At 45.6% G+C, this 25,953-nt stretch overlaps 4 protein-coding genes across 9 annotated transcripts; 1 reads left to right on the forward strand and 3 right to left on the reverse strand.

Moving 5' to 3' along the window:
- Nucleotides 1-774: 774 nt before the first annotated feature.
- LOC120906561 (osteopetrosis-associated transmembrane protein 1) lies at nt 775-2,553 on the reverse strand. Its single transcript, XM_040318322.1, has 2 exons — nt 2,211-2,553; nt 775-2,093 (listed from the first exon to the last, which is right to left on the reverse strand). The coding sequence occupies exons 1-2, from the start codon at nt 2,252-2,254 to the stop codon at nt 1,106-1,108; spliced, it is 1,032 nt and encodes a 343-aa protein (XP_040174256.1). The 5' UTR covers nt 2,255-2,553; the 3' UTR covers nt 775-1,105.
- Nucleotides 2,554-4,581: 2,028 nt separating this feature from the next.
- LOC120906125 (endoplasmic reticulum resident protein 44) lies at nt 4,582-10,347 on the reverse strand. 5 transcript variants are annotated; one of them, XM_040317588.1, is made up of 9 exons: nt 10,212-10,342; nt 9,609-9,784; nt 9,285-9,360; nt 8,673-8,764; nt 7,115-7,508; nt 6,970-6,981; nt 6,586-6,852; nt 6,310-6,508; nt 4,582-6,189 (listed from the first exon to the last, which is right to left on the reverse strand). In XM_040317588.1, exons 2-9 carry the CDS (start codon nt 9,648-9,650, stop codon nt 6,042-6,044), a joined length of 1,230 nt encoding a protein of 409 aa, XP_040173522.1. In that variant the 5' UTR covers nt 9,651-9,784; nt 10,212-10,342; the 3' UTR covers nt 4,582-6,041. The 5 variants fall into 5 exon arrangements, with proteins under 5 accessions (XP_040173522.1, XP_040173524.1, XP_040173523.1 ...); XM_040317590.1 differs by having other exon boundaries at nt 10,309-10,327; XM_040317589.1 differs by having other exon boundaries at nt 10,277-10,292.
- Nucleotides 10,348-13,014: 2,667 nt separating this feature from the next.
- On the forward strand, nt 13,015-19,640 carry LOC120906140 (dynactin subunit 4). Its single transcript, XM_040317614.1, has 3 exons — nt 13,015-13,294; nt 13,416-14,677; nt 19,233-19,640. The coding sequence occupies exons 1-3, from the start codon at nt 13,166-13,168 to the stop codon at nt 19,495-19,497; spliced, it is 1,656 nt and encodes a 551-aa protein (XP_040173548.1). The 5' UTR covers nt 13,015-13,165; the 3' UTR covers nt 19,498-19,640.
- A 99-nt stretch (nt 19,641-19,739) lies between these two features.
- On the reverse strand, nt 19,740-23,606 carry LOC120906139 (luciferin 4-monooxygenase-like). 2 transcript variants are annotated; one of them, XM_040317613.1, is made up of 3 exons: nt 23,038-23,606; nt 21,100-21,870; nt 19,740-21,003 (listed from the first exon to the last, which is right to left on the reverse strand). In XM_040317613.1, the coding sequence occupies exons 2-3, from the start codon at nt 21,810-21,812 to the stop codon at nt 19,908-19,910; spliced, it is 1,809 nt and encodes a 602-aa protein (XP_040173547.1). In that variant the 5' UTR covers nt 21,813-21,870; nt 23,038-23,606; the 3' UTR covers nt 19,740-19,907. The 2 variants fall into 2 exon arrangements, with proteins under 2 accessions (XP_040173547.1, XP_040173546.1); XM_040317612.1 differs by having other exon boundaries at nt 22,983-23,606.
- Nucleotides 23,607-25,953: the final 2,347 nt, after the last annotated feature.

The following is a 25,953-nucleotide window of genomic DNA, read 5'->3' on the forward strand; positions in this document are numbered from 1 at the left end:
ATTTATTGGTCGTTTAGTGGATTTGTGGCACTTGGGGTTACTCCAATTGAAAGCTTTTGGGATGTTTATGAAATTCCTTCTTTCAGACTATTTTTCATAAACAATAATGTGTAAAACCTCGAATTTTACTTATTTGAATTAAACGTTGAACGTATCACAAAAGGACAAATACGCAAGGCAGAAGAATAAACCGAAGGCTGAAGGTGTTGTCAGTACAACGATCCGTAAACGAATGATCTTTATTTTGACATTCAGATTATCGCACAGTTGTCACGGTGATGGTCATATTCTGATCCGGCATATTGGGCACTATGGTCTTATCAGGGGTCAAATCTCCAGGATATTACAAATGTAACAATGAAAAATATTAAACTTATGATTTACTTGTTATTTAAAAATAAATCTCGTAGAAATCAATTCATCTTAAATCAATTTTTTTAATCGCAATTTAAAATATTTTTTATTCGAATAATGTACACTGGTCGGTCGCCTGGATGACAAAACTGTAGTAAAAATGTTGCTTGGGAATATTTTAAGGGATGTAACGCTTCTCCAATGAACGTAGAGGGCTGAGCTTTACTTTTACCTACGACTATTTCGACTTGCGCCTTGCTTTAAGGCATTTTTTCGGTCCCAAATTCAGTCGTATGTCGGGGGACACTTGTATGCTTTTGAATCTTATTATGTATTTTTGAATATTTGTTAATTACGGGTTATAAAACTTACATGGTATTCATAGAAAACTGCAATTAATACATTTTGAGCCTTGGAATGTACCTTTGCTGTGAAATAATGCTTTAATAGAGGGAGACCATTTTGCCCCGTTTGCCCTTACACAATTTCCTTTCTTTGCGATGCGCACACACGGCAACCGTTCTCGCGAGGAGTTTCAATCACGCCGCAACGATACGCTCGAGAGTTCAATCGTTTATTTTTCCAGCGTTTCTATCGCTCTGTACAGCTACAAGTTTTTGGTTGTGGCCAGTCGAACTGAACTTCGCCCAATCCGACCGGGAATGATTCGAATGACTCTGTAGCAAAATCCCAAAAAAACGCAAAACTGTAACATGGCTTACTTCCTAACGCTCTACCGCCCTTATCCACCTCACTGCAGCAGACTTTCGTCGTCCGATGCATCCGTCCGGGCCGGTGGTAGCGGCATCGTGTGCTCCTCCTGCGGGCCGGCTATGTCGATCAGGTTGCTAACCTTCACGTCGAGATTGTTGGTTTTGATGGCGTCCTCCTTTGCTGTCCCGCTCCCTGACCCGTCACTTGCCTGCGTCTTCAGCTCTTCCTCTTCTTCCTCCTCCTCGTCAGCGTCCGTCTCGACGATACGTTCCATTTCCGGCTGGCGCAGCACACCGTTGCCCGGCCGCTGGACCGACGAGCCGGACGGCTGCGATCGTTCCTCGCACCGAGCGCTTCCCCCGCTCGTTGCGGTCAGCAGGGTAAGCCGGCGTGCCTCCTGCCGCACCGTGACCACGTGCATGACCGCGTAGAACAGCAGGGGCAGCGCGCAGGCGACCGACGCGACCGACGCGAACGCCACCATCGAGCGGCGCTTGTCGTTGCAGCAGTTGTGCGTGCCGGACCAGGACCGGCGCGTCTGGTTCATCCGGTCCGCGATGTCGAAGCAGAGCCGGTCCGGGCCGTGCTGCGCCTTGTCCAGCCGGGCGTAAAAGTCCTGCACGCGCTGATAGTCGTCCGCGCACAACTCGCACGGGCTGGTGGCATGCACGACGATGCAGTGGTCCAGCACGGTCGACAGGCGCATAAACTCGGCGGTTTCGTTCACCGCCCCGGCACAGGCGTCACAGTTCGCCGAGCTCCACAGCCCGGTCAGCTGGTTGTAGATCGTCTCGTACACGTTCATCCGGTTCTGCACGAGGTACCGCTGGCAGATGGGCGACTGCGTCACGTTCCGGTAGAACGCGGTGGCATTGTGATAGTCCTCGATTGCCTTCGGGCTGGTGCACAGGTTAAAGATGGGATAGGTATGGTACGGTAGCGATACCATCAGCTTCTCCACCGCTTTGAGAAACTGGTGTAGTTCCATGCATTCCGGCTCGCCGAGGACTTCCCACGAGAAGGAGCTGAAGACAACAACAACAGAAACGCCGAAGAAAATAAAACGCAATGGCACATTTACAATGGGTATGGGAAATGGGTGCAACAAAGATGCGATTTTTACAACTGTGCACATTACTTACAGCGCAATCACGGCACAAAACGCTATCACGCACGGTTTCGCCATTGTTTAGAAGAGCTACTGCTGCTGACTCATAACGGCACGAAATGATCCGTGCGTTTGGACTTTTGTTTATCTCAGCCTCTTCTTTCTTTGTTCTTCTTTCTCGTTCCGCTGTCGCTGCTGCCAGCGATGTAAACATCCCAGAAGCGGTCAAGAGTTATATGACGAGATGAGCTGGGCAAGAATTTCATGTGAAAAGTTATCAATATTATTTTGTTTGCTATAGGTAAACACCTATAATAAACGTCGGTGCCCTTCGAATATTGAACTTAACTTTCGCTTATTACTTGTCAAACCAAGCTTTATGTTAAGCAGCACGCCACAGCTCATTGAGCTCAGTGAGACGTTCCGTGGCATACAAAGCTCACAGGCGTGAGACGGTGATCGTGGGGGAAACGCACGGAAAATGGAAAACCATCCACAATCGCTGAACGTAACACAGGGTATTAATGAATCTCTAAAGATTCGAAAGAATCAAGAATCTCGAAGGAATCATGAATCATCATGGAATGAAAGATCTATGAATCTTCAAATATATATGAAGCTATAAGGTTCATAAATCCATTATAATCCAGGGACTCAAGAATCTATAAAAAAACCGGAATTGCACGATTATGCCCAACAACATGCCTGTCGTGGGTTCAAGCCTCGCATGGAGCGTCTCCCCGTAGCATAACAAACTACAGTGGAACGTCGATTATCCGGGCAGCTCGGGACCGGGCGGTTACCGGTTAATCGATTTGCACGGATAATGGTCCAAGAAATGTCAAACTCATATAAAAATTAAAAAATCCACTAATTTTATGATTAATTCACCTTGAATCAATCAATAAATCGTTAGTAGAATATTATTTTAATCAATAACTACAGGTTGAACCTTTGTTCATGAACAAAAATAAATTTCGAAAACACCACTAGACACTACAGAGCTGCACAAAAAACTGGTTACCCACTTGACTATCGCAGCAAATGTTCGCTGTACGTTTGAACAGCTGTCGCATTTATGCGCACGGTTAAGCCGCCCGCCGGTTAATCCGCCCCCGGATAATCGACGTTCTACTGTATGATGCGTGGTACTTGCCCAAAGTGGGTAGAAAGGAGGTGTCGTCATGTAGAACAATTGGGCATCGAGGCTTTAGAAAAAAGCACAAAACCAGGATCGACGGCAGTTGTCAAATGGGACGAATGTTGCTGGTATTTGGATAGGATAAATGTATTGTTTTCGTTTAATTAACATTTGTTTAGCAATAAAAAATTGTATTTTGCATCCACACTCCATAAATCGGCATTTTACACGTTATAATGCAGCTGCTGCCTGTAAACAAAAATCGACGGCTGTTGTCAAACTGAATCTCAAAATGGCAACATGCCAAACGCTAAGAAGACACCTCCTCTATATTCCACCTTGGTACTTACCAAGAATTCTCGAATGCCTGTATAGGCTGACATGGTCATGTAGGTTGTTACTCCAAGAAGAATAATAAGAAGCTCAAGCGCTATGAACCCATGGAGATTTGTGAATCTCCTGCAATTCACGAATCCCTAGAGATTCATGAATCTTTCGAGATTCACGAATCTTTGGAGGTCCTGTAATCTTTGGAGGTTCATGAATCTTCGAGTTAGATGATTCTTTAGGATTCATGAATCTTTGAAATCGAGATTCAGAATAATTGAATCATGTTAAAGATTCATTTAGATTTATGAATCTGTATCAGATTTTCCCAACACTAGTTTAGTGTAGTAAATCAGATTCAGATTCGTATGATTCTTGAAGATTCTTGAATCTCGTATGATTCATGAATCTCAAAAGATGTTTATGCCTCGAAAGATTAACAAATTAGTAGGGATTCATACATTTCTAAATAATCTTTAAGCTTGAGCTATTTATCATTCGTCTTCTTGACGGAACAGAACTTCTTTCGAGATTTCTTAGAAAGAACCACACAGCCGGATAGCTTGCTTTACTACGGGGAGACGGTCCATGCGACGGTTGAACCCACAACGGACAAGTTTTAGGTGGGATTGGGCATATTAAATATTTTGGAATACATCATCATACATCTAAAAATTCACGAATCCGTGGAGATATATGGATTTTATTGGATTTATGAATCTTAAGAGATTGGCATTGTGGCACATTGAAGATTCGTGAATCTTTAGACACTCATCATTCATTACTGAAGATCCATATGAATGAATCTCAACGAAAAATTCTTGAAACACAACACTACCATAATGTATTCTTGTAAACCGCTGCGCCGATGTACTTTCCTGCACTTTTACCTACAATTTCTTTCAATCCCAGAGATCGACACGCCGAACACACAATGGGAAATACTGTATAGTTGTCTTATTACTGAAAGCCTTGCTGTAATAGCCCTATTACAAGACGGTTTTATGCTATTTTTCCTTTAAGATTTAGATTCGATTTAATCCTGATAACAACCTCTTTGCTTTTCTGTTGGCTTGAAACTGATCTCAATCATTTGTCGGAGCGGAAGCTGGAGCAATTTGAACAAATTAATTACATTATTCTCAATGTTGGGAGGGCGTTCTCCCAATTATTTCCTTTCCCTTTCCGGATAAGGTGGCGAGCTAAATTTTTAGATGCATTTTTAAAGCGAAATTTAAGAAAACAGACTACTTTTGGCCTTCATCTGCGTGGACCGTTCATTGCACAAAAAATATTCCTGCTTGTATACGGAGTGAATTGCGGATTTTAGGGTTAACGCTAAATTAAAAAAAGCACAAATTATTGAATGCTTCGTGCTGGGACGGGAAGCTTTTTTTGGTGTGCCCTCGCAATATCGTTAAAGCTGCAGACTTTTCTTCTTCTTCAATTTTTGTAAACTCGAACCTGTCTTTTGAGAAGCGTGGGACACCATCTCGTGCCTACAGATGTAAGAGAGGCTGTTCCCATGGGGCCGCACCGTATCATGTTTCGAATTCCTTTGTTTATTTAATTTGTTTGCTCCTACGCCCTTGTGTCTCCTCGTCTAAATCATTCGCCCCTCCTGTAGTGTTAGCTCACAGCACAAAAACAAAAGTTTACATAAAATGCATTACACACTTCTTTCGTCGTTTTTTTTCTTCTTCTTCTCCTTTTCCTCCTCTTCTTCATAATAATCCTACACATGTGCAACACGACTGACTATTTTGTGTGTTGCATTTCTGCTACCGGATGCGCATCCAGTAAAAGTGGGAGGGTTTGGGAAAGATGGTTGTGGAACAGTGAACGCATTTTTCAAAAATACGGTAACTCCGACCCCCTGCAGTAATCCATATATGCCCTGCACAAACACGACGTCGTATTTTAAAATGCTATTTTTAATGTATTTCTCACTAATATGTTGTAGCATTAGAAAACAACCAGTGTTGCTATCGCCGCAAAGACGCTAAACATAAGACAGAGAGGTTCGTAAGAGAAGCTCTTGGTTTTGCCGTCCTACTTCTTTATCACTCACCGGCGAAGCAGTAAGTGAGCAAAAATTGAATTGAACAACGAAAAAAAAAAGAAGAAGATGCAGATTCTGTTCCAGATATGGTGATCATGTGGCACCGTTATCGGGCTGGTGTTGATACGGTCCCGATGCTGATTTCCCTACAATTCTTATAGCTACAGTTTGCTGTAGGCGCGCGCGGATTACCTTCCGGGGATCGGAGCTACCCCCCCTGCTGCTGTACGGTATGCTGGTCTGGAAATGGTTGGTTTACGGCCCGTTGCGGCACAGCGCTGCCACACTGTCGACGCGCGGGCCGTGGGGTCGGCCGGTGCTGGTTCCGTCCGCTCTTAAAGTTCGTCGCGCAGCAAGGTGTATCGGTTTTTCGACGGGCCAAGCTTTTTAAACGTCGATTCCGGGGGCGTCGTAGGGTTTTTGCTGTCCTCAATCGCGTTTGAATCAGCAGCCGTGTCCTTTTCTGGACCGTAATGGAACTCACTATAATAGGAAAGAAGAGGACATCACATAACATATCGTTGGAAAGGCTCAGAGCAAAACTACCCGGCTCAAAGACACGCTGGGTTGACTGTTTTACTTTTGCCTCGCCGCATCACTTACCGGTGCAGTTTGCCGCTGTACAGATCGTTCAGGAATTGTTTCAGCTTGCCGGGCACGTAAATGTCCTTAAAGTTCGGGAACAGGTACATGTGGCGGAAGGAGTCTATCGCAATCAGTGGCAGATCTGCCTGCGTCTTGCCGAGATGGTGCAGCGGATGCGCAAACCGCTTACCGTCGGCGGTGAGGAAGTTTACGTTCTCTGTCGGGGAAGACAACAACGGTCAAATACGGCCCAGAAGGGTTAAAGGCACATGGCGGAGCACAAATCGTTCTTACGCTTCTCCGAGATGAGATCCATCTGCACGATTGCTTTGTAGTCCTTGATGGACTCAAGGTCGCCCGGCGCGTAGAACAAAATCAGGAACGGCAGCCCCTCCTCGGTCAGCTCTTCCGCGTTTTCGAACGTGATTTCGCGCACCAGCGGCACACACTTCTCCTGCACCCAGATGTTCAGCTCGTCGAAGCTTTTCAGATCGCCCATGTACGTTTCGTCGTTTTCGTTCGACACGGCCACGTCCGGCCGGAACACGATGATGGGATGGCCTAAAATAAAACCGAAAAAAAAAAACGATCAGTACATCAGCCAACGTCAGTACAAAAGGGTCCAATTTCTAAAGCAGCTTCTTCAAACTAAAGTAGTTTTACACACACGACACGTACTTGTTGAATATCCTGTTTTTTCCCCCAGTGAATTGCATTCAAAACAGTGGAAAGGAAATGGAGCAAAATTGTTAGTAACATCCGAAGGACTACACAGACACAACCAGAGAGAAAAAAAAAGATGAATCAAACGAGCCTCATTTACCTGGGGGATGCAGCGCTTGCACCACGTCGCCGAAGCCCACGTGGAACTGGCAGTCCTCCTTCAGGTTGGTGGCGACGCGCCGGAACGTGTTGTATTCGGGCATGTCGCGCCGGTCAAAGTATCCGACCACGATTCGCTTCTTCGAGTCGAGCTGCTCCAGATCCTTGATGTTCTGGAACTCCCGGATCGGGTCCTCGAGCTGCTTCTTGATGAACTCGGTGAACGCCTCGACCGTGCGTGCCCCGCGATACTCGCGCTTGGTTGGCTGCCCGTTGCGCAGCACCTTCAGCGTGGGATATTTGGTGATATGAAAGCGGGACGCGACGGACGACTCGCGGTCACAGTCCACCTTGCCCATCACCACCTTGCCCGGATCGGGGAATGCTGCCTGGACCTGAAAGGACAAGGGGGGAGAAGGGGGAAAGGCACGGTATTACAGAACCGGTGTTTATCGGGGAGCCTCTGTACTAGTGGTGGGAAAAATGAAGTTTTCGACGGAATCGATTCTGGATAGTTCCGAAAATTTCTGGAATTTATTCCAGTGGGTACGTCTAGAATCAGTTTCCAGATGGTTCGTCTGGAATCAGTTTCGGAATCGATTCCGGATAGTAGATCCGGAATCAATTTCCGGAATCGATTTCAAATAGTAAGTCCAGAATCAATTTCTGGAATCGATTCCGGAATCGGCTCCAGAATTGGTATAGGAATAGGCTGCAGAATAAGAATCAGCTTCGGAATTGGCTCCGGAATCAGAATCGGTTACGGATTCGAAATCGGTTAGGAATCGGAAAAGTAGCATAGTAGATCCGGAACCATTTTCCGGAATCGGCTCCAGAATAGGAATCAGCTCCGAAATCAGCTTCGGAATCATAATCGGTCCCGGAATTGAAATCGGCTAGGAATCGGAATTGGCTCAAAATCAGGAAATCACGTTCGAAATCAGAATCGGCTTCTGTATCCCCATAAGAATAGACGTCTGGATTCAAAGATGCAATGTATTTATATAGCCGCAAAGATTCAAAATTTACTTTTAAACGATCCGTTCTAATAGACACTGCCGGACTGATTTTGCGTCTGATATTTCTTATTTGAATTCAAGAACGGATTCTCATTCCGGAGCTAATTTCAATTCTGGAGTCAATTCTGATACCGTTACCGGAGCAAATTGTGATTCACAGGTCTATTCCGATTCCGGAGCCGATTCCGGAATCTGCTCCAGAATCAACTCCGGATTCGGCTCCGGATTCGAAAGTGATTCCAGCATCGGAATCGGCTCCGGAATTGATTCCGAACACGGAATTGGAATCGGGTAGATCCAATTTCGAGCTTCCACCACTACTCTGTACGGTGTGTGTTGTTCTGTTTAGATTAGCGTTGTCTAGGCTGTTCCAAGCGCGTTGATTGAAGCAACAATCCTGTGTTCATTCTGAGCTACAAATACTATCTATCCCGCCAGTTGATAGTTGATCTTTTGGAGCAATTTCCTTCGGTCGCGGTTGATTGGTGCTTGTCGTAGGGACTGTATTTAATGCTCTATCATGTTTTTTTTTCGACTCACCTTTTCTGCCGCTTCATCGAAGATTGGCTGTAGGATGTTGCTGAACCGACACCAGTCGGCATAGAAGTTGATCAAAACTAGCTCATTGGATGCTGGAAGAAATAATAAAAAAAAAACAATTATTTTTTCTTCAATACGGCAAGGCCGTAATATTAAACTTAAAAATAAATCATTATTATTTCTATCGTTTCAATGCTTATCCCTCCCATTTCGGCGATGTGCCGGTGTCGTGCAACACTTGTTCAAACAAGACATATAGCCGGTGCGTCATTTTTATATGGGCAAAAAAATGAACCAAAAAAAAAAAATTGCAGGAACAAAATAAACCATCCCCTGCCTGATATATAGCATCATTTTATCGGTTATTCTTTTGTACGATCATTTTGGATTTTTTTTTCTTTCATTTTAAAGCACTTGCACAAAAATTGAATGATAAGAACAAACGATTGAGTCTAAGAATGGGTAGACGATATCGCAGATAACTGTTTTGTGATAGACACAAGAGACAACGCTTTTTGACGACTTGTAAAGGCGCGATAATGGGCCTGGGTGGTGTCTTTGATGTCCGGTCGGCAGCGGCCCGGGAGGGTGATTTTATAATTATATACGCACCGAGGGTCATGTCGATGTTTTCACTGTTCAGCTGAACGGCTCCACTGTTCGACGGGTTGTAGAACATGACGACAACCTGAAATGAAGCAGAAAGTGGATATTAACGTAACGCTGGCTTCGCAAGTGACGGTTTTGCGCTTCCATCACAGCAGTCTTATTAAATGGTTGTTTGTGCAAATCGCGACTAACCATCTAGGGACTGGTGGTGATGGGAAACGCACACCCAGAAACCTATTTAGCGCACGGTGGGCGGAAACAAATGTAGGCAGACTATTGTTTCTGTGATACGTGAGGAAGATCCCATTCGCCGTTCCGGCTACTTACCATTAAATAATTAAATAGCACTAATTTTACACTGGTAGCCATGTTGCTTTTGATGTTTTGTTATTTCCCAATGCGTCCAAGGGGCTGCGGAACTATACAGGAATTCGGTATACACACACACACACATACACACACCCGGCTATCTGGGGCGAAGGGTGCACTGGGAAGGAATGATGCTAGGGTGGAAAAGTGATGACAATACTGTAGCCTGATTTCCCACCGACTGGTTTTGTTCTCTCTCGCTCCCTTCCGGAAGCGGTCCACAAACGAAACAGGCCGCGGAATACGGTCGGGAAAAACAGAAAAAGACAGCCACACGGTCCCTTGTAGCGATGGGGTCAATTTCTCTTCTCGGGCGCTGGAAAGTTCACCCGGCTCATCCAAAATAACAATCCAATCACATGCAAACGGTGCAGGAGGAGGGGGGGAGAGTAAGGGGGGGAAGAAGATGCCACTACGGCAAGCGCTGGTCACAGCAGGGCGGAGAAGTCCCGGACCGCAAGCAAAAATGGGTTTCACTGCACCGGAAGCGCCGGCGGACACGTCAGGGCAGCGCGTGGAAAAAGGAAGTGGCAGCGAAAGGCGCCCGGGGAAAACACACACTATTTTCCAAACGCCTCGACGGCGGTTCCGATTCTGCTTTCGGGGGAAAATAAAAGTGCACGCACACAACAGTGCCGCTGCGCCGAGAGACACGTACACCTTTCCCGGATCCGTGGTGACAGCTGTCGTTCTGGAAGCTGCTCCCCGCTGGACGTTTTACTGCTCGGTCCGACGGGCGCCCAAACCAAGGTACTTAGCGGCTGATGTAGCTGTCCCAAAAATTACCCTTCCAGCGGAGTGACCAGAAATTCCGATTTATCTGTATTCCTACCGATTTATATGCCGATTCACAGATAAGCAGCCTAAAACTACCGACACAGATTTGTTTTATTTTACTCATCTAGAAACCATAAAATCATTTTTCCATACATTTTATACGTTAAATTCCACATGAAGATATTGAAATCACTTGCGCTCAGTACAAGAACCCAAGCGTAACACATTAAGCATAAACGAGTGGAAAATCAAATAGCCATAAAAAGTAAGCTTCATAGCTTCATTGGTTTGCTCAATAGATGGCGTTTTACAACTCATCATTATATTGCTGTCCTTTTCTTGTAATGTGTTTCGCCAGCTTCATCTAATCGTGGCGTATATAGCAGCCTTCTAACTTTCCGAGCAAAAATCTATATGAATGGTCGTGTGGTCAGATACGTGGGTATCGACGCCATCGATCTTTACTCAAATCTCACTTGCTTCAGTGCTGGTGGTTTACATTGGAGATTAGTATTTAAACAATCGCCGTTCTAGTTCTAGCGATGCATAACTTCACTGCGAAACCATACAACAGTACAGAGGAAATTAGAAAGCTCTCTCCAAGTGAGGAACACAGTGGAATCCAACCTACAGAAGTTGTGTTATTCTTGTGACCGCTGAACTAAATCTAATCAATCCATCTCCTTGGAGTAGATAAAGGATGTATTTTATCGTGAGATGAAAAATTCGTTACTTGCATTACAAACCCCTCTCCCCCCCCCTTAATACAATTATTTTTAACTGAGTTTCGAATTTTAAAACTACAGACAAAAACTGGAACTCCTACCGAAAACTACATAAAAAAAATTGGTGCTCCTACCGAATACCGCCAACATACTGCCTGCTCAAGGAATTCGAACGGTAGTGGAACGGAATGGAACAAAATGCTTAGAATCAAACTGAAAAATATTGTAAATGTTGTGTCCGCACAAAACCCCCTTCAGGGCTTCGCGCAAGCCCCGAGCGTGCCCATCCTGCGCGATGGCGGTTGCGCGATGGTGGTCTCCGTACTGCGTCGGTTCTTTGTAGGTTCCCCCCTACGCGAGGAGGATCCCATCCTCGTCGTCACTGTTGTGTCCGCACAAAACGAACATGAGACGGTGGTGTACTGCACAAACAGAATATGTATTTTATCACTATCTTTGGTATATGTTCAAAATGTAAAACAAAAACAAATTAACTAGGGTAACTGTACCAGTTTTCGGCAGGCTAGTGCAGCAGTTTCACAAAAATTGCTCACACATCAATATTTTTCATTATTTTTCTTGAAAGTGTTGTTATTCTGGTTGATAAACTATCATAGTATGTTATAATATTTTTTATTTGCCGGTTCAAAGCCCTTTTTCATAAATATTCGTGAAAATGCAAACATTGATTTTGCTTTTATTTTCGGCAGTTAGTTCCTATTTTCGGCAGGCTGTGTTCCTATTTTCGGCAGCGCGAATACGGGTCAGAAAATGTTTGTATCAATGTGAATATGTACAAAAAAATGTTTAAAGCAATTTAACACTCTTACTTTCCTAAGATTGGTGTTAAAAAGCACTTTAATTATGAATTTTATGTTGCTTATTTTGGCCCGTTTTGACAGCCATTTTGATGCGACGTTTAAACAGAGCAGCCATTGACAGTTTGAAGGTTATAGCGTACGGTGCGAACTGGCTTACAAATATTAATTTTTCTCTTAAGTCAGTGCATTGTTTGTCGTAAAATTGGTGATATTTGGTACAAGAAAGGTCATATTATGTGTCGACATACGCATTGTAGTGTTCTGATCAATTTTAAAAGGAATATTTAGCCAAATTCAAAGTGTGTTATTGTTCCGAGTTTCGGCAGGAGCCCACTACATTGAGCTGTCAAAAATGAACATTTACTGTGTACCTATTTTCGGCAGCATTTAAAGTGAAAAATAACCTGTTTATCGTGATTTTAAAATTCCGAACAAGTTAGAATAAATTAAATAAGCATAAAATCTTTAATATACACCACTTTTTCATTGTTTTACTGTTCTGATTCTCTTAATCACAAAACCTGCCGAACGATTGGCTGACAGCAAAGCTGCCGAAAAAAAGCACAATTTATTTGATATTTTGGAAAATACGTAATGAAATGGTGTGAAACTTCGTATGTGAATATCAAATAAGTACACCTTCACTACAAAATTGTATTTTGTGAAATTTTTCACCGTATTTGTGCAGAATTTCACGTTTTTAGCTACCCTGCCGAAAACAGGTACACTGCCGAAAACTGGTACAGTCACCCTACGTTCAATATTCCATGTCACTTCCCGTTCAACCTTCCGTTGGAGTGCCGGGATCAGGTAGATAATCTGGCCACACTGTTTTCCTGTATCGTGATACATTTGTGGTTTATTGGGAGTATTTTACGTCCGAATGTCACGGTGAGCTAATTAACAAATTTGCTACAACACATTTAGCAAAATAATTGTTTACTGTTTTTTGTATAGAAAATCACCCAGAAGGTAATTTTCCATTCCGGGTAGTTTGCAGCAACCTTGGTGAAATTGGGACAGGGATTGCTTGTCAAACGAAGACAGTTTCCCTCCCGCTCATCCGCTCATCTTTGCAACACCACCCAGTCAGCAGGTGGCTTTGATGGAGGTACGGTAATTTGTGCAAGGAAAATCCTCACCTGTGTAGTGCTAATTCCGCAAAAGTGTGGCCTCTCTGCCTGCGCACAGGATGGCGTTCTTCAATTTGCTAAACCGCGTAGAGTATGCGTGTGTCTGTGGGCTGCTGAACCCGCTGACGAAGCTCTACTTCTGTCGCCATTGCATGAAGCTGCGCTGCGGTTTCTGTGTGTGTCAGGAGGTAGGGAAAGCCGTGTGCACGGTGCACTGGCACGGCGGAATGATGTCACCCTCGAGTACCGCTTTGACTGTCTCTCAATCACACACACACACTTTCTCTCCCTCGCTTCTTCCCGCCGTAGGTGGATTCGAACTTTTGCTCCAACTGTCTGGAAAACATACCGTCGTCCGAGACGAAGATGCGCAAGAACCGCTGCAACACCTGCTTCAACTGTCCCAGCTGCCAGCATACGCTTTCGGTGCGTGCCTCGATCGCTACCGTACCTTTGGCTGCCGGCGCCGACTCAAAGGAAGGCTCGCCCGCCACCGAAGACGCAGCCAAGGCTGCAAAAGGCGGCAGTAGCAGCACGCCGGGACCGGCGGTGAAGCAAGTCACGAAGAAGATGTACTATCTCGCCTGTCTGACCTGTCGGTGGAACTCGCACGACATCGGCATACCGGATCAGACGGCAGCGACCGGGCAGTGGCCGGAGCCGGAGTATCCGAACGCGACCCGGTTTGCGCTGCTGCTCGAGCACTACCAGTCGGTCGTGCTGCACGACAAGCAGGAGCGGCAGGAGCTGTGGCGGCGCAAGATGCCGAAGAAGAGTCAGTTTCCCAGCCTGACCGATCGGACCGGACTGACCGCGTCGATGATACGCCGCCAGATGGGGTGGTCCGACGGGAAGGTGCAACTCAAGACGACGCCGATCCCGATCAAGGAGTCGGTCGCTTCGGAGGAGGTGGACGAGCTCCCAGCGGAGCTGTTGCACGCCGGCGTCAATCTGCGCACCGTCACGACGCTAACGCAGCGGCTGGCCCAGCCGGCCAAGCAGTCCGCCTCGTTCAGCCAGCTATACCCGCAGCACAAGCTGCTCTCGATCAAATGCTCGCTGCGCTGCCGGCAGTGTGACCACAACGTGATCAAGTCCGAGTACAACCCGTCCTCGATCAAGTACCGCATCGCGCTATTTGCCGCCTACCACGTGCCGGACGTGCGGCTGGTGCGCTGCGATCCGCTGCGGTGTGAGGGCGCCGAGTCGGCGCTCCTGCTGCGCATCACCAATCCCACGATCAACGAGATGACGGTGACCATCATGGAGCTGCCCACGGTCGACGAGGAGCGGCTGCTGATACATGAGCTGAAGGCGATGGCGCTCGAAAGTGCGACGGCAGCGTCCGTCGCATCCGCCGGTGGTGCCGGCGGTTGTAGCGGCGGTCAGACATCCCTGACCAGCTTGAGTCAAGGATTCGCCCGACAGGGCACGCTAATCGAGGAACCGAGGCTGGTTGATCGGGCAGTCAACGGGACGCTCAAGCTGCCCGACAGCAGCTTCACCGTAAACCAGCGCGACGATTCGGCCGAGTTCGACGAGTTCGTGCAGGGACACCAGGATGAGCCGAAGTAAGATCACCTTTGCTATACACTTCATTGCTATTCATTTCACACTAGTGGTGGGAGCTCGAAATCGAAACTACCCGATTCAGTGATCGGTACAAATTCCGGAGCTCGATTTCGATTCCGGAGCCGATTCCTATTTCGGAACCAATTTTGACTCTGGAGCCGATTCCGGAATCGATCCTACCATCCGGAATCGATTCCACAAAATGTCGTAGCTAATCGAAATCGATTCCGACCAAAACTTCATTTTTCTCATCACTATTTAATACCCTCTTATTCTTAGCCACATTGCAGCTAAACATGTTTCGCCTTTGGTTTCCTTTAACTTCCTTTCCTGGAGGGCTTTGGTTTTGATCCAGAGTTTCAAAACCAAGCCGCTCATATATCGGACGCCTTTAAGATACGCCTCTAGTGTTTACCAATTTTTAGCTTGCAGTAATCTGCTTTTTAATTTCATGAAAAATGTGTAAATTCTTTCACTAAGCTGAACAGTCACGATATGATTCTGCTAGTCGTAGTGAAATGCATTTTTCGGCATCAGATTGAAAATGAAATGTGACTGAATGATGATATTGTAATATTTACTTGTCTCCTTAATGCTTTTCCTTAGAATTGCTTGTGGCCTTTAATCACAATAGCTTAGGTATAAGCATGTTTTGTATACTCTTACTAGCACTATTCCCTTTTCTTGAGAACAAGATAGTCTGGCAACATTTTTGCTTTGCCTTTTGTATTTCTTCGATTTGGGTACATCTTAGCGTTGAGCATTTAGGCTTGATAACATAATCTTTGGTTCAAAAATCTTTTCGATCGTATAGTTCAGTGCTCTTCAACCTTTTTTAGAATCTCGGACCACTTGACTATTAAAATACGTTTGCCGTGGCTTACATAAATTGGAGGCATATATTTTTTTTAACTTTATTTTTTAGGCAACATGTTTAAATTGTATTCTAGACATGTCTGTTAAAGCTTCAGACTTGGTTGTGGGGAAAATTTTGCTCGATGTGTATTGTAATAAGCTTTTCGTTTTCTTAAATTAGTTCTTTCGCAGACAACTACTTTTAACTCCACGGTCCACAGGCTGGAGACCACTGGTGTAGTTCAGTGATCGGCAAAGATAATAATCCACGTTCATTTTCACTCGATCTCAAAGATCTTTAGCCGAAAACGTTATTCTTGCTGCTAACCTGTTTGAAGTACCTTCGCGAATGAATGTTCCGTTTCGCGTTAAATGATTTTTATACAAAACATGTCTTTTGAGACTTTTCCTAGAAGTTCCTATTTTTCCTAAAATTTTCTTAAACCCGATCCAAACGGATATTTTTTCCAGAATGGCTTAATGGTGGTAGCCTTTGATGTTTTTAAAACATGTTCCCACATTGCAAGGATCACTGAACAGTGCTCTTTGGAAAGAAATTCTTGTAGTCAAGGTTCTTTGGCAACTGCATCTAATGTTTCTCTTCGAACGAGATAGGGAAACTGTTTGAACTGTCGAAAACGACGCGTTGTTTTGCGCCAAATATCTTACAGTTATTATTCAAATTACGGACAGCTTCAAATTCCGGACATTCGGTATGTTTTTATCTTCATACACAGCCCCTGGACTTGCAGCCTTTTAGTTTTAGATGTTTACCATGATGTTATAGAATAAATAAAAAAAATGTGTCTGACCCCTAGTAGGCCCTGATGCCACAGTAAATACACAATTTCTGTCGGTCAGTTCACCTCCAGAGGCATTCTTAGCAGTTTTGCTTCAACCCCACGCCAGTGTTATTTCTTCGATAATTCCTATTCATCGCGTCCACGTGCATTGAAATACATCAGAATCTACTGCGGATGTAGTTATCTACGGGAAAACAACAGTGTTTTATCATATTGTGCTCTGAATTTTATAAAATCACGTATTTAATTCCGTCTGGAATTCTAAGCGATTTTTTATCTTGCTATTAATTCTGGACAGCCGAAGTAAATTGTGATTTAATGCATAAAAATATATGTTTACACTTTGGTTCAATGCACAGCTGTCTGTGAAAACCAGGAATCAAACCTCTTTTTTTTAAACCGTTGTTCTGTCGGTCTCGGAGAACATCAAGTGTCCAGACCTTTAAACAGGCTAAAAACTAAAAAAGTATAATGTGTGTGTAAAATTTTTTAGATTATAAAAGGAATTTTGTGGCTGTCCGGAATATGATTCAATCGTCCGTAAATTTAAACATGGGCTCGAAACTGTCCGGAATATGAACCAACATATCATTGCTGTTTCATTCCCACACTGGTTGGTTGAGGTGGCGTCGCTTCTGTAGTCCGATCGTTGCTCATTTGTTTTATTATCACATAAAGTACACTTCCCGTAAAAAATATTCAAGAAAGTGTCCCAAAATTAAGAAACCCACTGAAACTTCCTGTATGCTATTCGTGAGGTGCATCATCAGCGTCGTGCGAGTAACAGCATAATGCATTACCCTTTTTTAAGGTTGTGTGATGATATCTGTTAATCAACAATTGATAGCAGATGAAAAATATCTTTGCCACGGGGTAAAGTCTTTACACGTTAGTGTCTTGATGCTAAACCTCCAAAAAGCAATATTTGTTAAGCTTTTTTGTCGTTTTTTCATCAGTTGTTTGCTCATATAAAACTTCCGAAAATATAAAGAATGCATATTTAAATCCATAGTGCTTAAGATCCATAGTAGCCAAATTAGATTCACAAACGAGCGCACAATTGAAAATTTGTTTGTACAAATTTGATAGAAATCATTCCAAAAATGGTTCTCAAATGTGTTGTCACACCTCCAGATTGGATATTATATTGTTGAATAATTCACAAATAACTTTTATCCAGTTTTTTTATGACAAGTTTCCATCTTTCCCGTAATGCCCGCGTTTACTTACCATTCTCTAGATAACGATTTTTGAAAACGTATGATATAATAATTTGGAATTGAAGTATCGATAAAACCGGCACCGGCATAGTGAACCGGGAAAATTCAAAAAAAAAAAAATCCCGGGAAAAACCGGGAATTTAAAATCCTCGAGTGGCCACCCTGGATAAAATATTGTATTAACAAAATATTGCACTTCAGGTTTTTATCGTTGCTCTAATGCAGACATGTCAAACAAACGATCCGAAGGCTTTAATCAGACCCGTTAAAGAGTTGGGCAGTTATTTGCACAAAGCAGGAACAGATTGTAAATCATAAAACAAAAAAATAATAATAATGGCTGTGCTAATTTTATTTCGCTTTGGATAAAGGTATCAACATTGAGTCTTATTAGTTCAAGTAATTTACTCATAGTGGCTTCTTTGGTAAGACAACGGCAAAGAGGGCATGTAGCGTGTGCTTTTTTAGTATAAGTAGCGGGAGCCTAAAGACAGACTTCTCATATTTTCACCCATTTTCTGACTTAGGGGCTCTTTGGACAGTTTGGAAACTGCGTAATGAAACACTACTTGCCCTACTTCATTGATGAGGGAGTACCCTTGCGCCATGTTTCTGCCGAAAATCAGGCCAATATCTTTAAAAATCTCGAAAAACCAATCACCTAAAAGAGAGAGAATTTAAGGAGGTAGACGTAAAGTTGATAAGTTTTTTTCGTTAACAAAATGATTTCATAGCTAGCCAATATTTACCAATGTAGTGTTATAATTATGAGTTATCGTTATTAATCATTGGCACAGTCAAAAGGCTGCATTTATAATTCGTGTGCCTATTAAATGACCTAAATTTAGAACACCAGTTCCGAAAATTAATAAAATGGCTATGCTTGGTTTTCCATAACTGTTTTTAGATGCTGACCAGATCTTTTGACCGCGCTCAACCGAAGCGTTTAAAGAACTGTTCAGGAAGGCTCAAAGTTTGCACATATGTGGAGCACTGCGTAAGAATTATAAAATGTCCATTTTAGGACGACCGCCACTGAAGATAGGATTAAATGTCATGAAGCAAACCTTAGTAAAGTTTTATTTATATGTTCCTTTTTTCTACATAATCAACGATTTATGGGAAATTATTTGACATAAATCGATTCGTTGGGGCCTATCAACATATGTAGATATGATTCTAGGTCCAATGATATGTACTTAATGATTTTCGCCGATGGAAAGCAACGGCTAAGGAAAAACTAACGATTGACCAAAAATTAAAATTTATTATTATTTCAAAATTCTTCCAAAATAATGGAATATATAAAAATCATTCATATGCCCTTATAAGTCCATACTTAATTAGAATCTTAAAAAAAAAGTAAAAGAAACATCCACAACCAACTCATCCTTCCTGCCTATTTTGTTTTAGTTTTTCCATAAAAACAAATTAGATTTTGATACAGATTTAAAACGGAAATATTAAATCAACGGATCCTCACCATTTCCGCTTAACTGCGGCATGCGCGAATATTTCTAACTGCATTGTGACCCGCGACCCAAAACCAGTTTGAAATTATTGCATTAATGATTCCCTTTTTACAAGAAGATTTTCATTGCATTTTTCATTTTTCCGTCGTTTATTCTATCATGGAAGAGTAACGTGTATTTTTCATTGATTCTATCCTTTTTCAGATTCATCGTCTGGCGGAAGGCAAACCATGTCGTTATTCGACTCGGGGTGCAGCCAAAACCGGACGTGCAGCCGGACGAGGACGTAGTGGTTGGGTTCACGCTGCAGTACACCTACTTCAATACGGTTGCGGACAAGAGCGTTGCTTCAGCCGCCGCAACATCCACACCGTCGCTGAGCGGTACGAGCAAGGAACAGAAATGGCACGCACTAAATACGCGCATTTACATAAACCTAGGAAAGCTGCAACCCGTGGGCGTTGAATGAGTCGCGTGGGCGTAGAATAAGATCAACGCATTCGTTGCTTAAAGTGGTTCGATTAGGGGATAGGGCTTCGCTTTCGTAAGTGTGGCACGTATTATTATGGCACTGTCGACACGAAAACGAGCAAGCAAAAAAAAAAAAAACAAGTAACTCACGTTAAACCTGCTGTAGCATGATATCTCCATTTTATTTATGATATATATTCTTTCGCTTATGGTACAAGCAATAAACACAATACTACCCTATAAATAGATAAATGTATTTTTTTATTAATTTTTTCAAATATAAACGTTTCTAGTGAAGGTAAAATATGTCTGCGTACAAGCAGACGCTTCCCATTTTACGGCATTAATAATAAGTTACTATAAAATCAATTCTTCACGATTCTAAAACCTCGCCAAGCCACACTCGTTCTACTGTGTGCTTTGGCGCGCCTTTTGTACAATTTCCAAACACTTGCGGCGCACAATCTTGCCGGACGGTGTCAGGGGCATTTCCTCGGTAAAGTAAACCCCGCCCCGGAGGTGCTTGTGGGCAGAGACGCGTTCGTCCACAAACTGGCGCACCTGGTCGGCGGTAAGCGCTGCGCCAGCGGCGCCCGGTTCGCGGAGAACCAACGCGGCCGGCAAATCGGTGCCCTCGTCCGGTACGCCCACGACGCAGCAGTCCAGCACGCCGGCCAGCTGCTTGGCGAGCACTTCCAGCTCGGTCGGCGATATCTGGTTGCCGGCGTATTTGATGATGTCCTTCTTGCGATCGATCACGTACAGATGGCCGTCCCGGTCGAAGTAGCCGATGTCGCCGGTCCGAATCCAGCCGTCCGGGCTCATTAGCTCGGCCGTGGCGTCCGGGTTGCCGTAATACCCGGCGAAGGGAATCTGCACGCGCAGCATGATCTCGCCCGGTTCGTCCGGCGCCAGCCCACGCTGGTCCGGCCCATCGTCGACGATGCGTGCCTCGACCCGGGCCTGCAGCGTACCGACACAGTCGTCCCGGTAGCTGTCACCGTCGGTCAGCGTCACTAGGCAGGACTCGGACATGCCGTACCCGATCTGGATGCGCGTGTGGGACGGCAGGCAGCGCTGCAGCGCCGCGTACAGCTGCTTGGAAACGCGTGCCCCACCGCACAGGAACAGGCGCAGCGCGGGCAGCGGCGTTTGCGCGAGCAGTGGCTCGTGCACGAGCAGGTTCGACTGGAAGGGCGAGAAGAACGCGATCGTCACCGGGTGGCGCTGCAGCATTTCGAGCGCGAGCGTGGGCGTGAACGGTGCCCGGGTGATGACGCGTGCCGCCTGCGAGACCGTGCCGATGACGAGCGAGGCAAAGCCGGACAGCCAGTAGAGCGAGCTGAAGGCGAGCAGACAATCCGTCGGCGCCATCCGCCACAGGGACGGCAGGTTGGCGATGCAAAACGTGTGCGTGTAGGTTACGCCCTTGGACAGGCCGGTTGTGCCGGAGGAGCACAGCACAGCGGCGACGTGGGTGGTAGGGTCATCCAGGTTGGTGGGTCTGTTGGGAAAGTCGAGCAAAACATTCGAGGGATCAATTCAAGCCGAGCCGGTAATTGAGCAAACCTGGAACTCACACTCGGTTTTGTATACTCACACGAATGAATCCTCGGTACCGGTGGGCTCCAGCAGATCCAGCACGTGCCGGTAGCCCGCGGTGCGCTCCTCGAACAGCACAATCTCGGGCGCGATGGCGGCACGCTGGGCCGCTTCGCGCACCACCTCCAGGATGTCGCTCTCGCAGAACACCAGCGCCGGCCGGGTGACGCCGAACATGTGCGCAAAGTCGGCCACGTTGAAAGCCGTGTCGAGCGTGTTGATTGGGATGCCGAGGGCAAAGCAGGCAAATGCGACCGGTGCGACGTGTTCGCCGTTGCGGGACGCCAGCGCAGCCATCGGCGTATGCTTGCCGTAGCCGAGCTGGGCCAGCCGTTCGGCGATGCGCACCGTGCGCAGGTACATCTCGCGGCAGGTCACCGTGCGGCCGCCATCGTCGCTGATCTGGGTGATCTGCGCCGGGTCGCACCGCTGCAGCACGCCCAGCACCAGCTGGCCGAGGCTTTGATTGGTGTTGAAGAGTGGCGGCGTCGACAAACCGGTCCAGATGTGGGTCACCGGATCGTAGTACGAGTGCTGACCGCGCCGTTCGCCTTTGCTATGCATGATGTTGATTGTGAGCACTTCGAGCGCGGGCCAAAGGCTGGCATCTGTTCCGGGCAACGCACTGCAACCGACTGAGGCGAGCGTCGTCTCGTGGGGCCGTTCAAGTATTAACTGGCCTGGCTTTGCAGCACGCACGCGAGCACACATGCGATTCTATGGAGCAGACGATGGAGGTGGCGTGGCGAAGGATCAGCCTCCGTTCTAGCTGTGAATGAACGAGGAAAACTGCGTAATCGACAGTGGACGATAGGGCCACGCGATAGGGCATGTCAGCAGGAGGGCGGGCTGTCCGACAAAGCCGGGGAACGACCAGACTCAGGCTAGAAGTCATCTGCACTCCCTCACCAGTATCTCGTGCCGGATGGACGGTGGGACACTGGACCCATCTGTTTACCCCGTCCCTTTTACCATGTGCGGGAAGCATAAAATCTGGAAAAACCAGATCACGAAGCGAGATTGTACCAGGGTTGATCGCGTGTTGCAGTTTGCGACCACTTGACCAGTGGGATGGAGTGTAACGAAGAAAAAAAAAGTAGGACTCATTAGCACGACAACAGGTTTGGCAGGAACAATTCAAGGTGAGCCGGTAGTTTTTGTACCAAATCGATCAACATTTTAAGACAGAGATGGGCAAAGGTATTCGGAAGTCCAAGAACATCCCACGATCAAATATCCAAACACATAGGTATCTTGTAGATGTTTCCCTTTTTTGCCGAGGAACAACTTTATCAAACACAAACGCCGAACAAACGATGCGATGTTCTTTTGTACTTCGTTTCAGCTCGTTAGATACGTTAATTGACCAATTTTGCAAACCGCCAGTTAAGCCGTTTGTGTCGTTTCACGCAGGCATCATCCACTCCACTCTGCTATCTGTTAGCGCACACCGCCCGCAGTACCTGTGCGACCTTTGAGCCCCGTTAAGCCTTCACGCTACAAGAACACAGCTGGTCGTCACCCGAGACAGGCCTTCCCTGATGGACCCTGACACATGCTTGAGCAATTTACGGCCCTAGCGGGATACGGACCGTTGTTATCGTACATTATCCCGCGCAATGTTTGTCCCTACCGGCCCTCTCGCTGTCCGTCGTGCATCATCTCCGTTTGCTGAACGTACAAACAGTAGTAGATTTCATGTACCAAGCTCTACAACACGGGAACACGACGTCATGTTTGGAACATGCTGATGATACTCAGAGTTTCACAATTATTATCTATGTGGTGCGAGCTCCGCCACGGTTTGCTGAGTCATTGCGTCGTAGGTGACACATATATTAGGAGATCATCCCAGATAACAGTGCCGAGATTTCGTCTTACATGAGAACAACATGGTGCACAACGCCTAATCACAATAACTATTTGTTTGACATACTTTTCCAGCAAAAAAAAAAACACTATATTCTACGTTCGAACTTGCATAACCGGAATGATACTAGCTCGTAAATAGTATTAATTTCAAAGAGCTTTATTTTCACACTTGTACGATAACACACGAGGTACAAAGACAGGTGGACTGCGTCGATTCGCCTTGACGATCTAAAGCAAGAGAGTGAGAGTGTTCCAATAGCGACACGCACATCGACGCATCTTCCTGTATCGTTAGTATCCGTGCGGGAGCCGAAGATCGGAATCATCCTCGATTACTCAATCCATCTCACGAACGCATCTCTGCTGGCTGCGTCTGGTTTAGTGTTGGGAGAATCGGGATTCGGAAGATTCGAAGATTCAATCCGTAGAAAGATTCGATCTGTTTCAATCGGACCAATGTTTTCCATTGGTACTCGGGAATGGCACCGCTGCTGCATCTCATTCCGGACCCGATCGAACCGTGGACAGTGGAACAGCACGTGTTCAACGTCTTCCACGGCGTCCCCACATTCGGGGCAGTTGGGCGAGCCCTCCAGGATGCCTTTCTCGACGAAATAGGAGCGCAAGAACCCATGCCCCGTTAGGAGCTGGGTGAGGAAAAAGTCGACTTCCCCATGCTTGCGGCTGACCCAGAGATTAATGTCTGGAATCAGCCTCCTCGTCTGCAGTCCTGGTGCTCCTGGTTGTCCTGCACCCGTTGTCCACTGGTCCTTCCAGCGCCTCATCGTCTCCTCCCGTTGCCGCTTCCGTATGTCCCATTGAACACCACCACTCGCTACCTTTTAGTCGTGGCAGCGGATATCCTCCTGCATGACAAGGACTAACGGGGTGGAGTTGGTGATAACGCAACCGGCATTATAAGACACGGTCTGGAAGAGTTAAGAACACATGCGTTGGAATTGTAATAAAAAAAATAATTTTATTTTTTTCAATTTGTCGCGCACATATTCTGAGTTCAAGATGTTGATTAGAACTGCCTAACCTTTCCTGATTTCATGTTATATATGTTCGGTTCCCTACTTTTCATTGTTTATGCTATGGTTATTATGTTTATGCTACGGTTATTTATTAGATGTTTGATTTGGCCAGATGTTGATACGATGTTGGTGCGTGGTGCTGGTTCCGATGATTACTTTGTTGATCATAGCATATTTCGCTATGAATGGTGTTGCATTGTTTTGGTGCTGGTGTTTTGCTTTCGGTGCTGTGATGTCGTGTTAACTGAAGGCACTGGCGACTCGGAGAGCCCCCGGTCGATGCGCCCTTTGGACCGATTTGCGTTGGGTCTCCTTATCGAGCACCCATCGCCTCCAGGTGGCAACTCCTTATCGGATGATACTGTTGCCGACGTTCACGAGCTGTCTCCTACTGCGGCTCTTAGGACCATGCTTATTCGACATCAGGCAGGTCAAGGCATTCGTTATACATGAAGCCTTATTGACCACTCTTTCCAGATGCCGGCTGTGGTGCTGTTTGCGACAGAGGTCCACTCCCAGGTACTTCAGCGTTTCCGGGGATTGGATCGAGTGACCGCCCGCTTGTAGCTCTGCGAGCTGCGGGACATGATGGGTACCAACGATCATGAACCCGGTTTTTTGGTGGGCAAGTTCCAATCCGACTCCTTGCAGCTACCGCTCGATCCTCTCCAGGTTAGCCGTTGCTAATTCGCTGACCTGTTCCGAGGTCCTTCCCAAAAATGTGAAGGCCACGTCGTCAGCGAACCCGATGATGTCCGCTCGTAGTCCTTCGAGCGGCATGCGGAGTAGGTCGTCATACATGACATTCCACAGTGTTGGTCCTCGAACCGAACCCTGAGGAACGCCAGCAGATACAGTCCTCGACACTACTCCTTCATCCGTATCATAGTGGAGCGTTCGACCAATAAAGTAGTTCCGCAGCAACGCCTGGAAATAAGGCGCTGCAGAGCTTCGGTCTTGGCCTGCCTCAGGAGTATAATAAAATCGCTCGCACTTTCGTCTGCCAATCCGTTATCCTGGCCGGCGGACGCCTCCACGTCATCTGTATACCTCAATTTCAGCCTACCATGCCCCTCTGTCCTTGTAGACGGCCTAAAAACATTTTACAGGCTGGGTATTCCAGTTCCATGCGTGGCACATGGCCATCGCTCCGAACCCAGTACATCTCGCATGTTTATCTAATTCTAGTTTTAGTTTATCTTTCATCTTTCTATTCATTCTAGTTTATCTAGCTTTTGGTGTGATAACTGTGGTATTCTTCCTTAGTAAATTGATCTCGTATCGGTTTTCTTTGCATACCAAGGTTGTCTGCTGCTGTTAAAATGTTGGCGCATTTTTTTTATTTTACTCCGAATTCTTCAATTGAGAAGAATTTCCGCATGTTTGATGACGTTAATTGTTTATCTTATTCTTTTTGATCATTTATTACAAAAAGAAGGCATCTATGTTTTTTTTTGAAATATATATATTTCTTCTCCGAGTACTGCAACCTCCTTAGTACCAATCAACACGTATTTAGAAATAGGAAAGGTACTGCAACATATTTTGCCGAATTTAACGAACTATTTGAAAATATTATCCCAAAGGCAGCAGTATATAACACTATACAATATTAGAAGACTGTGCAATATCAGAAGATTGTGCAAAATTAGACTTCAATGTTTACGGAAACGAAATATCAGATCGACTAACCAACGCAGGACGTAATAACCCCTCACAATACCCTTCATCAGAGAGTGCTACCACACCTTTGGATTGGACACACCCGGCTCATCCCCACCTTTTTATTGCAAAAATCCAGCACCCCACAATGCAGTTTCTGTGGAGTTAATATTACCGTCCGCCCCATCTTAACCGATTACCTTGGATTTACTGGGGTACGCATCACCTGTAAATTGGATCCCATCATAGACATTTTCATCTCACGAGACTCCGATTGCCAG

This window comes from Anopheles arabiensis, chromosome X (genome assembly GCF_016920715.1).
Source record: "Anopheles arabiensis isolate DONGOLA chromosome X, AaraD3, whole genome shotgun sequence".
NCBI lineage: Eukaryota > Metazoa > Arthropoda > Insecta > Diptera > Culicidae > Anopheles > Anopheles arabiensis.